Below are 20,238 nucleotides of genomic sequence, written 5' to 3'. Positions count from 1 at the left end.
ATCTGGCAATGGGGTAATAGTTCTCATTGTTAAAATAAAGGAATTTATACATATGTGGGAAGTAAAGAAGAAAGAAAAGGGTAATTTTCCTTGGTAAATGTTTACCATTTTGAACCCTGCATGGGGTTCTCCAAGCAACTAGGTAAGCTCTTTATATGTGTTGCAATATCAGGATAAAACAGGACATGTAGTCACCACATATAAAACAAAGTTTATCATTATAGCACTGTATAGCAAGTATATATAAATAACGTATGCACAAAGCCTGGGGGCTACAATGAAGTGCAATTGTCCAGTAAGAAGTTTCCTGAAGGACTATGGCACTTCTGTGAGGCAGACAATGCTGATCTACTAGTTCCCTGATCACCTTACTGTGGAATAATCACAAATTTAGATTTCCCTCCATCACTGTTTCACTCACTTTCTCTCCCTTCTTCTCCCCCCACCTCCTCCTGGACAACTGAAAGAAAAGTTAATCTCACATATGTTGGTATTTTTGGATATTCATCATTACCTTTCCTCATGGAATTGATGCTTCTCCTGTTCCCATGTCCTGTTGGGAGAATAGTCCCATTCAACTTCCACTGCTGCAATATAGTAAGTCTTTTCATGCAAATATAGCGATGGAATCAAATTCCACAAACTGCATTTTTTCACCTTGTATTTCTGTTTCATGCCCCCGGTGAAGTGATCTGTTGTCAAGCACTCCACATCAAAAACCCCTGCAGAGAGACACATAATAAGCAAAGAGATTAAAAGAAAATCTGTACAGTTAGGAGATTGAACCTCTACCTATGTGTCATCTCTGTCTGTGCTATATCATCTGTGCTGATTTAGATTATAAACTCCTTGAAGCACAGAATATAAGCCCTTGTATAATGCAAGGTGCTTGTCTAAGTTTACTGGTGTGAGTAATACCATTGACCACGTGTCAATATTTGCAGACTTGGTGCCTTAGATTGTGCTAAGCCACACCACTCTCACAGAAATAGGCACCAAAATGTGGGCTGCAGGAAGGTGCCAATCTTGGTTTAGCAATCCACAAACAGGAACCCTTCTTCTGGAGTCAGGCAACTTGGGTACCTGAGTAGTTTCTTGTGGGAATGATTTAAGTGCCCACCTCATTCCACACAAAACAGCCATAAGTGGTAGTGGTGCCCACCTTGTAATTCTTTGCCCATGGATTAGAGCTGGTTGCCTAGGATGTGGGAGATCCGGGTTTGGTTTCCCCCCTCCCCCCCGGCCAATGGTTGGGGGAAAGGATTTGAGCAGGGGTCTCTGACCTTTCAGGAAAGTACACTAACCACTGAGCTATGGGATATTCTGATGTGGGGCTCTCCCAACTGGTTCTGGTGAAGCTGTTCTCCTGTGGTTAAATAATGATGATAGAGTGATTGGAGCAGGGGTCCTGGAGCCAGGATCTCCCACTTCCCAGGTGACTTTCCTAACCACATGCTACAGAGTCATTCTCTCTCTCTCTCTCTCTCTGAGACCCCATGAGTGTTCCACTGTGAATAAGTACTTAATAATCAGAGGCTGCCTACTAGATCTGGCCCCACCTGCAACTGAAACAGAATGCCTGTCTTCCCCTGGTTTATGGATTGCTCTGTGGCTTAGGTGGGCAATGCCTGGAGGGAGGGACTGGTGTTCATGCCCAGAGACAGAAAGATAGTGAGGGAACTTTTATCCTGAAAACTTAGTCACAGAGTGACTTTGAGTCTACAGCGTTCAGTGGAGTTTTGTGGAGCCAAAACTGGGATTTAAGTGCCTAAATCTGTGCCTTTGGGGATGTGGGCCAACATCTAAAACTGTTCTCAGTGTTACACCTTTGTCAACGTGTTTTGCAGTAAGCAATACTCCGTAAAATAGTGGTCCACGCTTTCATTCTGGGGACCACTTCAGAACTAGAATCACCTGCAGACCCTTCTCTTTGCCCTGGAACTCATTGCTTGGTTCAGTTCGGCTAGATTGTGACCCCCAGCCATGCAGGGATGCAAGGAGACTCCACTTCTAGCTCTTCTGTGCCGCTGTATAATCTCCCAACACCTGGGGTCTGGGGTCAGCAGGACCTGCACACCCACCACCTCCCTCCAAGCAAGGGGGCAAGGAAAGGTAGAGTTTTGGTTCCACCTGTGTGCTGGCCAGCACGCAGCTGAGTTGGTGCATGGGGGGGCAGGGGTGGGGGTAGTAATCTATAGAGCCCTGCATGGATAAATTTGTATCTGCATCTGATCTGCAAACATGGTCCGTGGAGATCTGTAGATTTGCAGGGTTCTAGTAATCTACTACTAGTAATGGCCAATGGGGAACAGGGAAAGACGTGTATCTTCCTGGATTATGATTCCTTCCCTGTGCTGCTTCTAAGCAACAAAGCTACACACACCTTTCACAGGGCATACTGTAAAAGAACAATCGAGCGCTAAAATCTGTCCTTTGCGAAGCACTGGGAGGGCTCCACTGGCTACTGGTGTTACATGGTTTGTTGAAAAAATTCTGCCATAAAATGATCACTGAATTTCCTGGTCTAAACTAATATTACTTTTGCTATGCTATATGTCTATATCAGAGAGAATGCCACAAAGACCTAAGTGCCCAGGCTAAAAGAGAAGCATAGTAAAGATGGTCATTATTCACCTTCAGAGTCCGGTTTCATGATAACTGTAAGAGAGGTATGCGGAAACAGGTTTGCTGTGTCCCTTCTTGTTCCTTTAGTTAGGAAAGTATTTTCTGAAAAGTATATCCCATGGATGTCCACCTCCGATCCCAAGCCAATCAAATGCCAAGAAACAGTGTTTCCTTTACACATCTCAAGGCCAGGCTGGTTTCCATACATATATCCATTAATGGCTGCAGGAAAGTTGTGAAAGCCAAAAGTATTCTGATTAGTGCATGTAACACATTCTCTGTTGCATCCATTTTTAGTAACATATCAGATAATGTGGTTTTTCTAGCCTGGCAAATGTATCACTAATGTCGTCTATCATTTAGTCAGAACAAAGCAACTTTTAAAATCTAGTGTTTTATAAATATTCAGTAACATTGAATTATGTACTGTACTTTTCTTTGAAAGAATGATTCTGAAATGAGCCACTGGGAAAACGGGACTTTTCTACTCAACAGATCAGCTTCCTCTCTGTATTCAGGAACACGTGCAGATGTTACTGACTAATATACATTTTCACTGCGTTTTAATCCTCCTATCATTTCAGGGCTAATAATGCTAAGACAGAAGAAGATAGATTCTACCTCCTCTTGGGCATTAAATGTAATTGTTTAGGTGCCAATTAGCTACACCTGTGCAAACCTAGCGAAGGCAATGGAGCTGCACAAGTGTCACTGGGGGCCTAATTTCAAGGCAATGGGCGTTGCATAGGTATCAATCCGAGCAAAATCTGTTCTGAATTTGGTGATGAGGCACAAAAAAGAAACGAATGCTTGATGCGCAGGTCCTAGGTTGAGGTTGCAGGGCTAATAAGCTTGCGTCTTTAAAAAATCTTGAAATCTGAATGTATTTTATCTAGAAGCTATTGAGGTACAATAAGCACGAAGCTCCATCGTGCTGTTGTTACAGACTCAGTTTGCCTTCACTTTAAGGTGAATTTAATGCTGATGGAAGGTGCTAGAATCAGTTTAGAAATGAAGATGCTTCATTCAGCCACGTAACACATACAGCAGTGGTGGAGAGCTTTCTCACAGTGCCCAGCCCAGGTACTTCAACCCACCCTTGAAGGAACACCCCTGAGTGCAGTTAATGCTTCATACCCATTCAGTCCTCTCTCTCTACTGAGATTGCCAGGAGGGGTGCACATCAGTGCTAACAGTGGTGTAGACGCCTGTCTAGAGACCATGGACTTGACATGAGACACTGAGCAACTGTCAGGTAGGAGTGAATTGTTAAGCGATTGCCTAAGGGAAGCTGTATGTATGTTATACTGTATATTAGGGAAGTTGCAGACTATAACTGAGTACAAACACATCCTCAAACTGTTACTTAAGTGACCTTTATCAGTCACCCAATGGATCCATTATAAAGATGTTAATCCTCAATGAATGCTTAATGTTCAGTTTGCATTAATTAGTATACAATAATAATCTCCCTACATCTACACCAGTTGGTTAAACTGTATCAAGTATAATCTTCTCCTTTGCTGCAATCTGCTAGGGAGACATTTTAAATTGTATTTATACACTGTTGTAGTGTAAAGAGCTTTTTACAAGCAATTCCATAAAAATCATTAAGCCACATTTTCAAAATGATCTCAACGCAGCTTCTAAATTTTCTATATAGAGAAGCATGTAGAAATGTAATTCTGCACGTTATAGTTTGCTTGAATATGAACCGAGATGGATGTGTATGATACTTTATACAACATGTTGTCAGTATTTGCCTATTTAGTTATAATAAAAAAGTCCTCACAGTGCATCTTGTTGGACTCCTGGAAGTCCTCATCTTCCTTGTCAATGTCATTAGGATTTATTAGAAATGTCTCAATATTGTCATCCAAGTACCAGCTCAGATTCTCATCAAACACTGTAACAAGTAGGAAAAACTCCTTGTCTACATTTTTCTGTGGATAAGAACCAGCACAAACAGAAAAATACAAATGAGTAAACTGAAGGACAGCAAAGGGCTTCTATTTGTAAATTACTTTATGACCATAACTTACTATAAGAGAGACATACATATGGATGGATAGAACCTTTTATCTGAGGAACTCAAAACTCTCTAGCTACCCAACCTGATCTGTAGCTATCCATACTATCCTGCCAGTGTGTCTCATTACTGACCCACAGGAGCCAACTCTGGAAATGAGAGGCTCAGTATCTAGATCTATTCAAGTTCCTGGTCTCTCTGAGATTTGCCAGCCAGGATACTGCTGTAGTGGTAGATTGTGAGGTGTGTCAGTCCACCAGGAAGTGGACTGCGACACTCATTTCATACTGTCCAACAAACACCCATTAACTAGCGATACACCTTCTGCTTACTGTGATCTAGAAATAGCCCGTTCCCAGTCCTCTACTGAATAATCCCACCACCCCAAAAAGACAAAACACGCCTCCCCACCCTCCCGAACCTTGCACCCAAAACAAGTGTGTTTAGTCTAGCAGGCTTTTAAAGTCACGGTTCAGGAAGGGAAAGCAGATTGGGTTAGAGTGATGGACACACTTTCACTTGATTTACCTGTTTCCCAGAGCGAAGCAGAGTTCCTTTCCTGCATACTAAGAGAGGGCCCACAAGACCAGAGTTGGTGTCTTTGACTGAATCTGTAGCTGAATAGTAAAGCCAGGTTAAGCAGTCTGGATCTTCCTGGGTGGGACCCACATTGTCTGACACCTTCCACTCATATGTAAATGTAGCACCGGGACTCACATGTGAAGCAGGAGCTTCAGTGCCTGTTATAAAATCAGCATTAAAAGTCAAGCCCAATAGCTAACCTCCTGGTCATAAACACAACTATTTTTATCATCACAAATGCATCAAGATATACAATTGCTTGATCCTCTGTAAGTTGCAGGGATCTCCTGGCTTCCATATTCACCTCCAGAGATGCTATGGTACAGTGCACCCTCATTGCCCTTGGTGTAGCTCACGCCGTGAGGCTGAATGCTGAATGGGTGGCTGCCATTATTCTTGAAGGTCACCCTGATGAGGTCGCCCACTTCTGCTTTGATGACAGGGCCTAGTAAAGAGGGCAGATTTTAATGATCAGACTGTTTTGATCCAGGTGGGGGCATAAAACAAAAGGACTCTCACAGGGATCGTGGAAGACGACAGAATCTTTTACCTTCTTGAGCCCTTTAACAAACTCACTTTGCCAATTGGCTCAGATCAGGGTGCTTTGGAATCCAGAATGCATTCATAGGCATGCGGACAGGGTGTGCCGGGTGTGCCTAGGCACAACCTAATGTAGGGGTGTCAAACATATGGCCCGCGGGCCGGATTCGGACCGTGAACCTTTTTTATCCAGCCGGCGTTCCTTTTTGATGTGGTTCGCGGCACCATATCGTGGTTTCCAGCTAATGCTGAAGGGTAGAGCTGCTGCCAAAAGAGTGAAGGGCGTGCAATTTGTCGGTGGATGGACACAGTGAGCTGCCGCCAAAAAAGAAGGAGCTGCGAGATTTTGTGGAGGATGGGAACATGCCGCGATCCGCCACCGAAATACCATTCCTTGCGACGTTTCGTGGCAGAGACTAGGATGCGGCGAGAACTCCGCCGGCGGGCGATTCAAATGTGGCCCGCTGGTGGAATTGAGTTTGACACCCCTGATAAAGATGAAAATGAAAATTCCCTGGGTGCACACCCTAATGAAATGTGCTGTGCACACTTATGAATGCATTGCTGCGTGTATAGCTGCAGGGGCAGGAGGCCTGTAGTCGTGCCTCGCTGGCAGTTGGGCTTCAGCCTTCACTAAGGGAGAAGCTATGGGCACTGGATGAGTGTGGGAGGCAAAGAGAGGCTAGATAGGGAGGAAAGGAAGGCAGAGGAAACTGAAGGGAAAATAGGTGCAGTGACTAGAAGGGTTGTGGAGACTCTTCTCTTCAGCTAACCATAGCCCTAGAGAGTACCGAGAATGATAGAGGTACAGTCTGAACCCCCTCCATTTAATTCCCAGCAGGTGTAATTCATCCCTGCATATAACCCCAGCCCATTAGCTTCCCAGGAGGCATAATCCTTTTGTTGCCAAAGCACATCCTCTGTCTTGTCCTCATACCATGCCCATCACAGACACCTGCTACAGCTCTACCTCTGCCTCCTCCAATTTAGTTCATGTACATCTTCATTTACCCCTCAACAGAAGTAAACCCGTCAATGAAGGCATCAGCTGCCCTCCAGCCATTCATTCTTTTGCTCTGAGGCAGATCCCATGCACCACCTCCCTCCTCATTCATGGAGCTGACTTAACCAACTCGGTGCAAGTATAAATTGGCACTTCCATCCTTTCTCCTATATGAAGCCTGAGGCATTTATAAGCTCTACCAGTCAAACCAGTCATGTTCAAGGAGCTTACAAATGCTGCTGGCTCATCCTAGAGAGTTCACAAACTCCAGCTTTGCCTTAAATTGTTTTAAACAGTCTCACCTAAGAGTCCAAGATGCTGTTCCTCGGGGAGCCTCATCTTATGCTTTGTGAAGGTATCATCGGTGTACTCATTATAAACCACTTTTTTGTAAGAGCCGCCAATTCTTTTTTCATTTTGTTCAAAAAATGTTTGAGATTCACTGTGCAGAAGAAATTTCATGGTGGAAAAAACAACTTATACAGTGCTTTCATCAGTAGATCTCCAAGTGCTTTACAAAGGAGGTCAGTAACCTCCCCATTTTACAGCTGGGAAAACTGAGGCACAGGGCAATGAAGTGACTTGCCCAAGATCACCCACAGGCCAGGGCCAGAGCTGGAAATAGAACCCAGGTTTTCTGAGTCTCACTTGAGTGCTCTATCCTTTAGGTCATATTATAGCCAGATACTGCAATGAAAGGAATCATGGGTATGTGGAAAAAGCCTCACAGATCTATACATTAAATTCTCCACAGCTTGTCACTCTCACATACTGCATTAGGTGGCTAGTGCTTAGTCTTTATTCTGGTTTTAGGAAAAAGATATTTTTATTATGAGTTATACAAGAACATGAAGAGAAATAAGACTGTAAAAAAAAAAAAAAAAAAAAAAAAAAGTAAACAGTTTGCAGATTACATGAAAGCTTACTTTGCGATTTTTTTTTTTTTAATTGCCCTTTTCATTCATGACCTCCCAGCACTTCAGAGATATTGAAAAAGCCTCAGGGAGGTAACAAAGTATTAATCGCAACTGATAGATGAAGAAAATGACTTGACTAGGTCTTAGTTAGCAGAATCAGGTAGAGAACTAGGGATAGAACCTCTGCTAATATATGTTGTCTGCTGATTTCAATAAACTGACCTCAGCTGAGGATCTGGCCTTTGATTCCCATTCTCTTACCCCTTTAGACTAATGGATGACCAGTCCCGAAATTTTCAGGGACCCTGGTTGTTGTCTATATATGGTGATACAACAACATTTCTTCATTCCAATGTAGTAATTAATGCTACAGTGAAACTTACTTCCCTGTCTCAAAGGAAATAACAGACATAATTGTTGTGAGCTGTTTCTCGCAATCAGTATTTAAGGAGCACTGAAAATAAGGGAGATTTTTCCTTAAAAACAATGGCACCTTATGGCTGTGTATATTTTAGCATTTTCAAACCAAATCTGCTTTAGTAAACAAAGCTTGTTCATTTGTGGCTATATTTTATAGCTGTTTTCTTACTTACTAGGAGGCATTTACCTGTCAATAATCAATGGTTGTCCTGTAAAATGGTTTATTGCAGACGGGCCATAGTTCCAAATAATTTCCTCAGCTGCAATGTAGTAATGTCTTATATTTGTATACTCATTGTGATCTGTTGTAGGTTTTTTACAGTCTTTTACTTCAAAAAGGGCCTGCATGCCACCTGGGAGGGGGAAGAGGGGAAAGGAAGATACAGCATTACTTAAGCGGAGGTATGGGATTTTACGTGAGCCCTATTTTTTCTTCTCTCATTTCTAATTGTCTGTTTCCTCGCTCTGACAAATCATGGGACTCTTCACTGTAGGATATATAAATCACAGACAAAAGCAAACTAAAAGGAACACCACATCCAAGCCAAATTAATGAGCAGTATGTATAATATGCAATGTAGGCTGATATGTAGTGATAAAGGATGTCTTTGTTTTGTGAAGGTGCAGTTCATATTAGTGACAAACAAGATTAGGATTGAGTGAAAACAGCCTCACAAACCCAGATATGCTTCGGCCTAGCCAAAATGCTATTAGATTAAGTTCTGAATGAAAACAGAGTCAGTGACTCATTTGGGAAATTCCTAGGCTTTGTCTAAACTAGAAACAGTTTGTGGGTATAACTGTACCAGCAAAATCTCTAAGTGGAGATGGATCTTATACCAGCAAAAGACCAGTTCCCTACGGGAAATAAACTATACTGGAAAAAGGACTTTGCTGTTATAACTGCATCTACTGTAGAGCTTTTACTGGCATTGTTATGTCAGTAAGAAGTCTGATGAGGGAAGAATTGGTTGGTTGTTTTTCTTCTCACTACTAAATGATGTAGTTATGTTAGCAAAATATTTAAGTGTAGACCCAGGTCTTAGATGGGAGAGGTGAAGAAGCCACACAATGGTCATTGAGGTACGGTATCAATTCTGTCAATATATTTATCACCTGATACTTTTCCGTACTTTGCCCTAAGTATATATATAAAGGCCTGATCCAAAGCCCACTGACATTAATGGGAGTCTCTTTCTAATTCAGTAGGCACTGATAGATCAGAATGGTTCTTAAAATTACAATTAGGTCCTGTTTATACTGCAAAATGCTGAGCAACCAAACTGCTCCCATAGACCAGCTGGATGCTCAGCACTTTTGAAAATCAGGCCACTTATTTAGGTGACTAATGTTAATATAGGAGCCTACGTTTTAGGATTCTATCTTTAAAAAACTTGGTCATTGTGTTTTAACTATGTCAGGACAGCCACACTGAAACTTGATTCCACAGCATAGTTGAATCTGCAGTGTAGGCTGGTTCTTGGTACCAAATATCATGCTAAACTATTAGTGGGACATGATTAACTCTGATTCTAATCAGGGATTTTTTGATCCGTGATTTATTTTGGAAATTCCTAGTCAGAGAAGTGGAAAGAGCCACGCAAAGCGGTGGGCTGAAATAAATAGGATGTCATGATATAGTTAACAAATGATGATGGAAGCTATAGGACTAGAGAGAGAGAAGGGAAGTATAAACCTTCTTTCTGATAACCTGAAAAGTTCATTAGGTTTAAAGTTAAAATGTGAATTTACCTGACTCCCCTCTACTCCTTGGGAATAAATTATTATGGCCTTGCCTGAACTTAGAATAAGCCCCAATTCAGCCATTGGGGACCAGCAATCAATGTAGATAAAAGAAGGTACAATTCACACTAGTTGAGTTTGCCCTGTTTGCAAGCAGAGGTAAACTTATCCTATGTAAATCATGGCTTTGCTCATCTACATTTGGAATTTGCATCAGTTCAGCTGTACCAGTTCCTGCCCTCATATTACTGAATCCAAGTACTGACAATATGTCCACTGACTTCAATGGGCTTTGGTGCAGCCTTTGTGTAATGCATTCCTAGATGAGCTGCTGAGAATGGGAAATGGCGTTTAACTATACTGACATATCGGATGATGTTCTTCCTAATGGCAACATTCGTGCAGAAAAGTGACTGTCAGTAAAGGGTAAGCTCAGGCACAATTCATTCAAATAGTCAGATCATTCCAATTCTGGCTGGGGTCTTGTATCTACTTACATAATATTTACTGGGATTCTTGTGGGGTGGGAGGGTGTTATCATGATCATGGCATGCCAAATAAAGCACTCAGGTATGCCTCACTCGCTTGTAGGTTATAAGATATTCTAAATAGTAACTTATTTCACACCTTCTACATGATCGTTGACTTGGCAGCTAAGCAGCCATTCCCCAGGGTTCTTCGGTACCATAAGAGCATCAACAAATGTAGCAGGGAAGAGGCTGATGGAGTCAATGCGGTGATTCTTTTCTGTAAAAACCTGTCCATGGAAATAGGCTGAGTGGACATCAGCTTCGTTGCCCATGCCGAAAAGGTACCATTTCACTTTATCTTCTGCACACATGGTGAGATTGGGAAGATATCCATACATGTATCCATTGATTGCTAAAAAATTAAGAAATGTTATTTATTATATACTCCCCATCACAGGTCTCAGACCTTTGTGCAAAAACTTGTTACCCTGCCAACCATGTAATGCTAAAATCACTGCCACTATACTACAATGCACAGATGAGCCCTAACCAATATTCTGTATCTGAGCATCCTTCAAGTCAGGTCATAGGGTTCCAAAACCTGAATCCATATCTGATCTACATGGCTAGTACTTGTAAAGTGGTCATCAGTCCTTCCCATGATTATTTAGTCCAGGCCAGATTTAAGGCTAGCCTCTGTGGTGACACTAAGAAGCACACACTGTGTTTTGTTAGTCTGAAATAACAGAGCACAGTGCTGAGGGGGGGGGAAATAAACTTTTGCCAAAAGTGGTCTGGGAAACCTATGTAGCACAGATTCAACAGCAATAGGAGCAGCCTTGCCAGTGAATCAGACCCACTGTATATTCACTTTGTCACAATTACACAGTTTTGGTTTTCCCATACTGCTGGTCCAGCCAGATACTTACACTTCTTTTGTTTCTAGCATTAATAAGTATTGCCCCAGTCCTGATCACTCTAAAATCGGTGGCAAAACTCCCATTGATTTCAATAGGAGCAGACAGGCCCTAAACCTTCACTTTGAACACTTATATAAAAATATCCAAAAAAAATTAAGCATTTCAAAAACCTACCTATAGTTCACCTTTATCTGCTCTAAAGAGGAATGTTAATGGGATACAACAATGATGAATAGTTCTTAAAAAAAATTCTTACAGTGCATTTTATTGCTCTCCTGGAAGTCCTCATTCTCCTTGTCAACGTTGGCAGGTTCAGAGCAATATTTCTCAATATTGTCATCCAGATACCAGCTGAGATTTTCATCCATCACCGAGAACATAAGGATAAATTCAGCATCAATATGTTTCTCTCTTTCCCCATCCAGTGTGCCTGAAAAATAGTCATTATTATAGACTGGCTGGTGAAATGCTCCTTTTCCTTAAATCTTAGCTATAGTAATATTAAGGTAAATGTTTTTAATGGTTGCCTTCAAATATGTCTGTCTCTTATAGATTTTTCTAAGAGGAATATAATGTAGAGTGAAACGACAGTGTTTTGATTTTAAAAAGTTATTGCTCATTACTGACTAAGGCCCAATATGACAGGAAACACCTTTCACCAGATTTTGCTTTAAAAAATATCAAAACGTGTAACTGATATACTTTTGAAAGCTACATGTATAAACACACACACTCTACAATACCTTATATTCATATCCTGCCTTTCATTCCAAAGCACTTCACAAGCTATATCAATTATTCAAAGTGCACAAATTTACACCATGTCCAGGGATTACTACTCAAAGGCAGCTAACTCTGGGATGAAACACCATCACTATTTAAAAGTATACAGCAACTTTACACCATAATCTCTCTCTCTTAGAGGAGTGAAACTTGGTTTCTATCTTCATGTTTTCTTCTGTGCACATACTTTATATCTTTTACCTTTCCTGCAAGTTATCAAAGGTCCAACAAGTCCAGAGGCAACATCCTTTGGGGCATCTGTGTGGGAGTGATAAACCCTTGTCACACAATTATTATCTCCCTCTGCTGGACCATGATCTTCTGTAACTTCCCATTTGTAAATATACTGTTCTCCAGGCTTCACAGCATCATCTCTCTTTAGCGAATCGTTTGTATTGTCAGGATAAAAAGCACCTAGGGAACATAAACATGCAATACAGTCAATAGTAATACATCTCCTTCATGGTTTGGAATGAGATTGACAGGCTACAAGTAGGATTGTGTGTGCTTAAGGTAAAGCTACTGTAGATGACTTAGACTCTGTAAAATGGAGAATTTACATGATATAAAAAGTTGGTAATCATGCACCTGTAATGTTTTGAAGTTGACAAACTGGCAGTAACGTAGCCCAAACTTCCAAATAAATAATTCTCCAAAGAGCAGATGAATACATCTTTTTCCCTTTGTTGATTAAGGGTCTAATCCTCTTCCCTTTGAAGTCAATTGGAGTTTTGCCATTGACTTCAATCTGACCAGGGACTAGCTCTAAGTTTATTAGAGGGGCAACATGTTCTCTTGTTGGAAAGATAACAGCTCAAAGACTTGTTGGACATCTGTTACATATGAATTGATATGGCTACTACAAATTACATCACATTTGCCCCCCCCCCATAACTTGACTACAAGTCACAAAACTACATCTAAAATGAGACAACAGTAGAAATTAGAACAAGTAAACATTGCTTTGAAAAGGACCCATAATGTTTTATATAATTCACTGTTCTGCTCATCTGGGATATGTCTAAAATATATATGTCTATATATTTAATGAGAAATTTCACATAATAAAAAGTTATGGCTGAAGGGAATTTCATTAGTACTTTTGAATGAAATATTTAAAAGAAACCTGAGAGAGAACAGCATATTCATTTATAGCTTCCCACCTAATTTATTCTCAGTGTTCACTGAGAATCTGACGCTAGATAATGCTCCCTTGCTCACGTTGAATAGTACTTAACTCCAGTAACCCCCCTGAAGAGACTGAGAGCACTCAAAGTAAGGAATTAAGCAGAATCTAGCCTTTATCTGGTGCTGAAAAAACAGAAGATTCCATTTTCCGAGAGACCGTATGCGATGTAATCTATTTTAATAAATGACAGCAACACAGTACTTTGGCACACAGTAGGGTTGGGGGAACTCATTTTGCTTAATTTCAAACCCATCTCTAGCATGCTACCTTTTAGAAGTAGCTTTACAAGAAGGAAGTCAGATTAGGGGCTAAACATTATCCTAAAAAAAACGTTCATGTTTCCTACAGGCAAATGTTTTGAATTCTGACAACTGACATTTATATATGCTAATAATTTCTCTAGTCCTTTTCATCTTTAAGTGCTTCACTTTCAACATGTGATAACTCATCAGTGCATAAATGAATTGACTGGTAGAGATCACAAGCATAGCCTTCATTGACTGCAATGGAACTGTGACAATTGACACCAGCTGAGGATCTACACCCATGGCCCAGTTCCAACTCTTGAGTTATCTATGACATTTATAGAATACCCATCACTATATTAAATAAGCACTGGTCACATTAGTCACTACAGTACTCTTGCATGATTTTTGCCCTATAAATTTATGTAATGTACAGTAGCTTCTAGAAATGTCTTTAAATATATCTATTTCTTTACATATTAAAAAAATAAAATTCACATTGTATTTTTTATTTGGAGTTAAATGGGTTTACATTTAGTGTCCATGCATGCGGTGTTATCATTGCTTAATGATCTCTTTTTCCATGTGAAGTTAATTTGAAGAAAATTGATGTTAGTAACCCTGTGTCTCTATCAGCCTTGTCTGTTGAAGCGTGGATAAAAAATTGTCCTATTTGCAGATTGATAGGACTTTAGATTCCAATTCATTTCAAATTTTGCCCTTTGAAAAACCTTCCATGTGATCTCAGAAATGTCCCTAAATTGAATCCTATCTTCTTTTGATTAAGTCCTCTTTTAAATCCTAATTCTATGACCTTTACTTACTTGAACAGTCCTCATTGCTACGAGGAATCTCACTGAAGTCAATGGGAGTTTTGAAGTGCTGACTAAATTCTGGATAGAATCAGCTGAAACTTACCTTCATTTTCTTTACTGTATTTCACACCATGTGGATGAAGAGTATAGGCTCTAGAAGCAAAGTTTTTCACATGGACAATAATGGAATCTCCAACCTCTGCCTTGATAACCGGGCCTATGAACCCCAACCAGGAAGGCTTCTCAACTGTTGTGATAAAGGTGTTATCAGTGAACTGTGTGTAGACAGCTTTCTTGTAAGTGCTTCCTATTCTGTCTGGGCCTCTTTGGAGGAAAACTCTCGCCTGTCTGCAGAGAAAATAAATACAGCCCTGTCAGAATACACTGATTCTTTAAAAATAAACTGTTAAAATGCCTAGGATATTATTTGTATTGTGATAGCACACAGGAGCCCCAATCATGGATCAGGATCCCATTGGCTAAACACTTTACAAATACATAATAAAAAGACAGTTTCTGCACCAAAGAGCTCACAGCCCAAGTAAGGGAGAGACTAAACCGTTTAATGCTAAAGCAGATTTTTCTGCCTACTGTTCATAGGGTGGTGATAGTGTCATTTTGTATATTGTGAGTTCTTCAGACATAGACAAGGTGAATGATGGATGGTTTTCAACTTTTTTAATACATCTTATAAATTTAATTTTCATCTTAAAATAAAATGAGTTATTTTACCTTAAAGCAAAACTTGGCTAAGGAGAAAGATCCTGCATCTCCTTGTCCCATGCAGGAATATAAATACAAGGATTTTGGCTCCATCTCTTTTTGTCTTCATAAATATAGTGCATGTCTTGCTCATAAATTATATCAAAGGTGCATACATTTTATTTAAATAACAAATTACATTTAAACCTTAACTTCTTTAATTCTCATTAAAAATGGTATAACTGTTACTTCCATTATTAGGTTACACTGGCTGTAGTCAAAGAGGGGAAGAGATATTACTCAGTTATAGAAGAACATTAAGGATATTCTTTATTGAGGTGGCTGCACACAGACAGCACTATAGGTTATGCCAGTCAAGGAGAACTATCTCCCTAAATCCTTGCCTGGATCAGGTATTTATGGAAGGGATTATTAATTATACTTAGGAAAATTCTGGCTCAATTTAATGTTGTTTATGTGATGCAAGTATTAGCACGTATGTACTTTTAAATTCACTCCTGTTGGCTCCACTGAATAAAGACTCCAGGATTGTGCCCTTTGAATTTGTGGGTTTTAAAAGGAAGATGTCCTTTGTAGGTTCCCCATTTTATTAGAGATGATTCAAAACCTTTTATCTAATTCCCCTTGAGCTTTAATAGCTTATATTACATAGGAGCCAATTCCAAGCTGCCCTAGGTCTTGTTTTGCAAAATCGTCCAAGTTTGTATGACTGGAGGGATGGGATAAACTTTAACTTGTTTCAGTGTAGACTGGTCTTGAGAAAGAGTGAGCTTGGCACAACAATGAAGGTGTAACAATTGAAAGAAAACTCTGAGCCTGACCCTGTTATCACTGAAGTTGGCAGGAGTTTTGCCATAGACTTCAGTGTGGTGGTGGAGGGGAAGTAAGTGTGTTTAAAAAAAGGCCCTGTCTACAATGACCAGGGAAACTGCTTCTACTGAATCATGTCTTGCCAACATGGTGCTAACACTGTTAACTAGTATATTTGGGCCAAATCCTGCAACTCTTACTAATCCATGTAATGACTGCACACATCAATTGCTCCATTCATTTCAAGAGAACTAATTGCTGAAGTAAGGATTATTCTGGGAGGAATCGAACCCCTAATTAGGAAAAAGTTGTTTAAAATTCCTCTGATTTCTAATCCTATGTGTAATATGGATTTAAATTCTTTGCATGGTATTGTGAAGCAAGTTAATGCTTGCACAAAATGCAAAGCATTTAGCGTGGGGAGGAACTCTGGGTAGGCATAGTTTGCTCATGGTCGTCAGCCACATATCTTCAAAGGACTGATAAGGAGCTCTGTGTAACTTGGAGAGCACAGACTCAGTGCAAAGGGGTCAGTTACTGGAAGTCAGATTTCAAGAAGCTTTGTCAGCCACCAACTAAATCAGGCAGTATGTTATGGCTCTTCTTGGATTGTATAAATCATTAATATTTACCTGTAAGACTTCATGTTGAGAATTGCATTGTCCTTCTTTTCCTTCTCTCCCCTAATAGATAATGGGTTCATAAAAACCCAGTCTTCATAGCCTGAGGTTCAGGCAGAAGAGTGCGAGTTTAGGAGCAGTTAAAAATGAAATGTAAGATACGATGGGCCAAATTCATTAGTACACCTCTACTGAGGTGAGTAGACTTATACCAGGTATAGATTTGGTCCTCCGTGGTTTGTCACACAGTGAATAAGAGGAGTGCAAATGCATCATCTGACAGCATTGCTCAGCATTTTGCTCTTCATATTCCAGACCATTTACTAGAATTCCATTTCCATCAGGCTGTTTGGATCACTGGCATTATGCTTCCTGCCTGACAGCTTCTTTGAAAGAGAATGAGACTGATCAGTGGAATGAGACTGATCAATAGCATCTCCTGAGGGTTATGTCTGATGAAGGGATGTCCTAAGGCCAAGATATTTTTGGCTTTCAAGCTAGAAACAGACAAACCATCATTAAATTAGAGTTAAATGCTGTTAAAAATTCTAACCCTTCCACAAAAAAGGAAGTTTCCCTCATTTTCATTTTGATGCATTTTTTCTATATGATTTGATGCATCTCTTCTTAATTGTCCATTTTTTTCCCTCCATCTTAATTTGCCACCCTTTTAAAATGTTTTTTTCCTCTAAAACTTTATTCAAAACACTTTCATTTCTGATTTTTTCCACTGTCTATATTCTATTCAGTTTTCTGTCTTTCCTTTCTCCACCTGTCCCAATGTTTCCTCACCATTGTCCATTTTTCCTTCATTTCCACACCCTTCTTGTTCACCTTGGCCCTCCTTTCACTCCATTTGTACAAACACCCCCACTCTTCAACTCACTTGGGATTGAGAGAAGGGAACAGAGTGCAGTACTGTTCTTCAGACAAATGAAGGTGGTGAGTGTCTCAGAGGGTGACGGAGTAAATTTGCAGATGTCACCCTTCAAATATGCATGAGTTTGCAGCCTCATAGTTCTAAGCTATCCAACTTTTTGAGATTTATTTTTCTTTATCAGTTAGAAGCATTAAATCATTCCACATGCTCTTGTGTCAGTATGGCTCAGTTCACTGCATAGTTCAGAGCCAGTTTAAGTCCCATGTGAGGACTTGGGCTCCTAGCCAGTGCTGATGCTGCATTGTTGTACTTATGCTCCCTTTCTTCAGCTTAAGCTCTTTTGGTTCAAACAAAAGACACAAATCAAAACCTGGCCAAAACTGATGAGTTGCACTCGGTTTCAAGGCTAAAACTATAAACCTGCCCCACTACATTTGGAAGGTTCATAAAGTTCTCAATGAATTTGGAGTGAGGTTTCAAGTTTACAACAAAATGTAAAAACAGACAAATTTGACATAGTTTCACAATCTGTAGTGAAAAGTTTCCATACCTGCAGAAGTAGGTGAAAGCTTTCATGCCCTGACCAATATTCCTTCCCTCGTTACGACAGACTCCATTATCTATGGCATGTGTATTATATACTAATAATATTATTTGAATGGCAGTAATGCCCATTGTTAGGCTCTAAACAAAAAGATGGTCCCTGCCCCATACAGCTTACAATTTAAGTAGATTGTAATCCTATATACTGGGATTCTGAACGGTTCTGTGTCAAACAATCTATCATAATGGTCTATGTATATTGTAAAATATGGGATGGCAGTAACCATATTAAGTCCATGTCTCTGTGGCAAAAACAGCTTACTAGAAAAGCGGTGTGTTACTGACCTACAGCTGGTGGGTTCTTTTATTTCAGAGAAAATTTTGGTTCCAGATTTAGTTGTGTGAGTGAGATGATGTATTTTCACACACGATGGTTGATTTATGTCTGTGTATAACCATCTTACCAACTATTGCATGCCTTGTGATACTAGTATCTAACTCATCACTTCATGAATAACATTGGGATACCAAAGTGTCTGTGCCATGTAAGAAACAAACTCTTTTTTTTTCTACACTACACTACAGTATAATTCTAAAACTGAATAGTGTAGAAACTCTTATGGCCTGAGCAGAAAACCTCCGGCAAAACTGAAGCCATTAAATATAGGGATTAAAAGGTGATCCAGAAAAAATATACAGCAAATGTCAGGTGGTTGCCAACAAAAATATACAAGTTCCTTAAAACAGTCTACAGAATCTATTTACAATAGATTTCTTAACAAATGCTCCTACTTCCATTTCCTCTTCTTCTGAGATGTCTTCCGTTTCCCCTCCTCATGAATTGTATCTATTTTTGAAAAGGCACTTTCCCTAGTATCTTTTTCACTAGCACAGACTAAGTCCCTGATTTTGCAGTGAGTCCTGTGTGTATGGAACTCTGCATCTACATTGAGCCCCTGGGGAGCTCTGGAGGAATGAAAGGGTCTGTCCATGCAAAGTTTATTGCAGGATGTGCAGTTAGTTCTTCTCTTACTTGTAACAGATCAGGATCATTTTGATGTCCCACACAGGAATAAGATTCCATTGTAGTGGCAGACAGAAAGGATAATCTCAATGTTAAAAATAAAACAACAGAAGAAACATCGACTGTGTAAAAGGAATTGTGAACAAAATAATCTGAAATTAAACCAGTGATACATATCTCAGTACAAAAGGGATTAACTAAAATGGATGTGACAAATAAATGCAAATAGCCAGAGCTTAGAGACAAGGCTGAATAGCACAGCTTCACTGCTGTAAAATTGAGTTCCAACAGCCATCATTTAAAAAAAAAAATCCTACCTTAAAGATGTTGTGTGTTCACATATGTATCTATTTATTGATCAATAATCAAAATGACACCTCATTAGACATTCAGGTCCTGATCCTGCCATCTGTAATCAGGCAAAGCATTTGTTGTAACCATATTACAGTGGGAGTTTTGCCATGTGAATTGGTTCCTAGTCAGCTGAGAGGTTCTTCTTCCATAGATGCAAATGAATTTTTAACAGGTTAGGAAAAACAGAAGTCCCCTTACAAGCCCTGCAGAAAATCAGTCAAATAAGAGCATGATTCAAAGGCTATTCACACTATAGGGAATCTTTTCAGTTACTTCAATGGGCTTGGATCAGGCCCTAAACCAGCAGCGTCTACCCAGCCATTATTTTACAGTCAATAGCATTTACATGTACTTAGCACAAATTGAGTGTTACTTACTCTTCTTCTGAAAAAAGCTTCCCAGTTATTATATTTTTATTCCCAGGTGCATAGTTCCAAATGGTCTCTGTAATCCCAACGTAATATTCTCTGCTCACTGCCCAGACTTGGCAACCACAACAAGCCAACAAGCAGCTTAGTAAGAACAGCTTCATTTTGCAGTCATAAACTGTGTTGGAATGATGGAATAAAACATGAGACAAACACTGTCTCCCTTTATAAGATCAGTTCCCCCTTCTCCCCAGTCCCCAATATGCTTTGATCAACAAAAGAAAAGGTTGCACAATACTTCAGCTGTGTTGTCACAGTAAACAGACGTTTTCATTCCAGTAACTGTCAGCTCAGGTAATGTAGATCAGGCAAGACAGTTCCTTCATTTTCTTACCAATCTGATACTAATGCAAATTAGTTTATGGGCAATCCAGATGATAAATTTGGTGGTTGCATTTTCAAGTGTTTCTGTTTGAAAGGGCCCCTCATTGATCACAGTGACTCTGAACTCATTTAGTTCCTATCTCTTCTAATTAAACTCTTTGCTTTTCCTCTTAGTTTTTGACCCCTTCAACTCTGTGCTTGCCTTCAGTAATGCAATTGGAAGAGAACTAAAATCAGTGGTCCCTGACTAT

The 20,238-nt window shown here is 39.9% G+C and overlaps 1 protein-coding gene across 1 annotated transcript in view; it reads right to left on the bottom strand.

Moving 5' to 3' along the window:
• The window catches only part of CP (ceruloplasmin), a 34,128-nt gene extending 14,288 nt beyond the window's left edge, over positions 1-19,840 (bottom strand). Inside the window, exons 1-12 of the mRNA XM_067554021.1 lie at positions 19,613-19,840; positions 14,385-14,629; positions 12,234-12,446; positions 11,506-11,679; positions 10,487-10,741; positions 8,304-8,469; positions 7,082-7,221; positions 5,541-5,681; positions 5,183-5,394; positions 4,418-4,568; positions 2,635-2,847; positions 515-722 (exon numbers count right to left, since the gene is read on the bottom strand). Of these exons, the coding sequence (XP_067410122.1) occupies positions 515-722; positions 2,635-2,847; positions 4,418-4,568; positions 5,183-5,394; positions 5,541-5,681; positions 7,082-7,221; positions 8,304-8,469; positions 10,487-10,741; positions 11,506-11,679; positions 12,234-12,446; positions 14,385-14,629; positions 19,613-19,767 (2,273 nt within the window). The 5' untranslated portion in view covers positions 19,768-19,840. The remainder of the gene's footprint in view (positions 1-514; positions 723-2,634; positions 2,848-4,417; positions 4,569-5,182; positions 5,395-5,540; positions 5,682-7,081; positions 7,222-8,303; positions 8,470-10,486; positions 10,742-11,505; positions 11,680-12,233; positions 12,447-14,384; positions 14,630-19,612) is intronic.
• Positions 19,841-20,238: the final 398 nt, after the last annotated feature.

Source organism: Emydura macquarii, unplaced genomic scaffold (genome assembly GCF_026122565.2).
Source record: "Emydura macquarii macquarii isolate MOO-44397 ecotype Brisbane River unplaced genomic scaffold, CSIRO-AGI_Emac_v2 contig_18, whole genome shotgun sequence".
Lineage (NCBI taxonomy): Eukaryota > Metazoa > Chordata > Testudines > Chelidae > Emydura > Emydura macquarii.
This window is presented reverse-complemented; position numbering and strand designations above follow the sequence as displayed.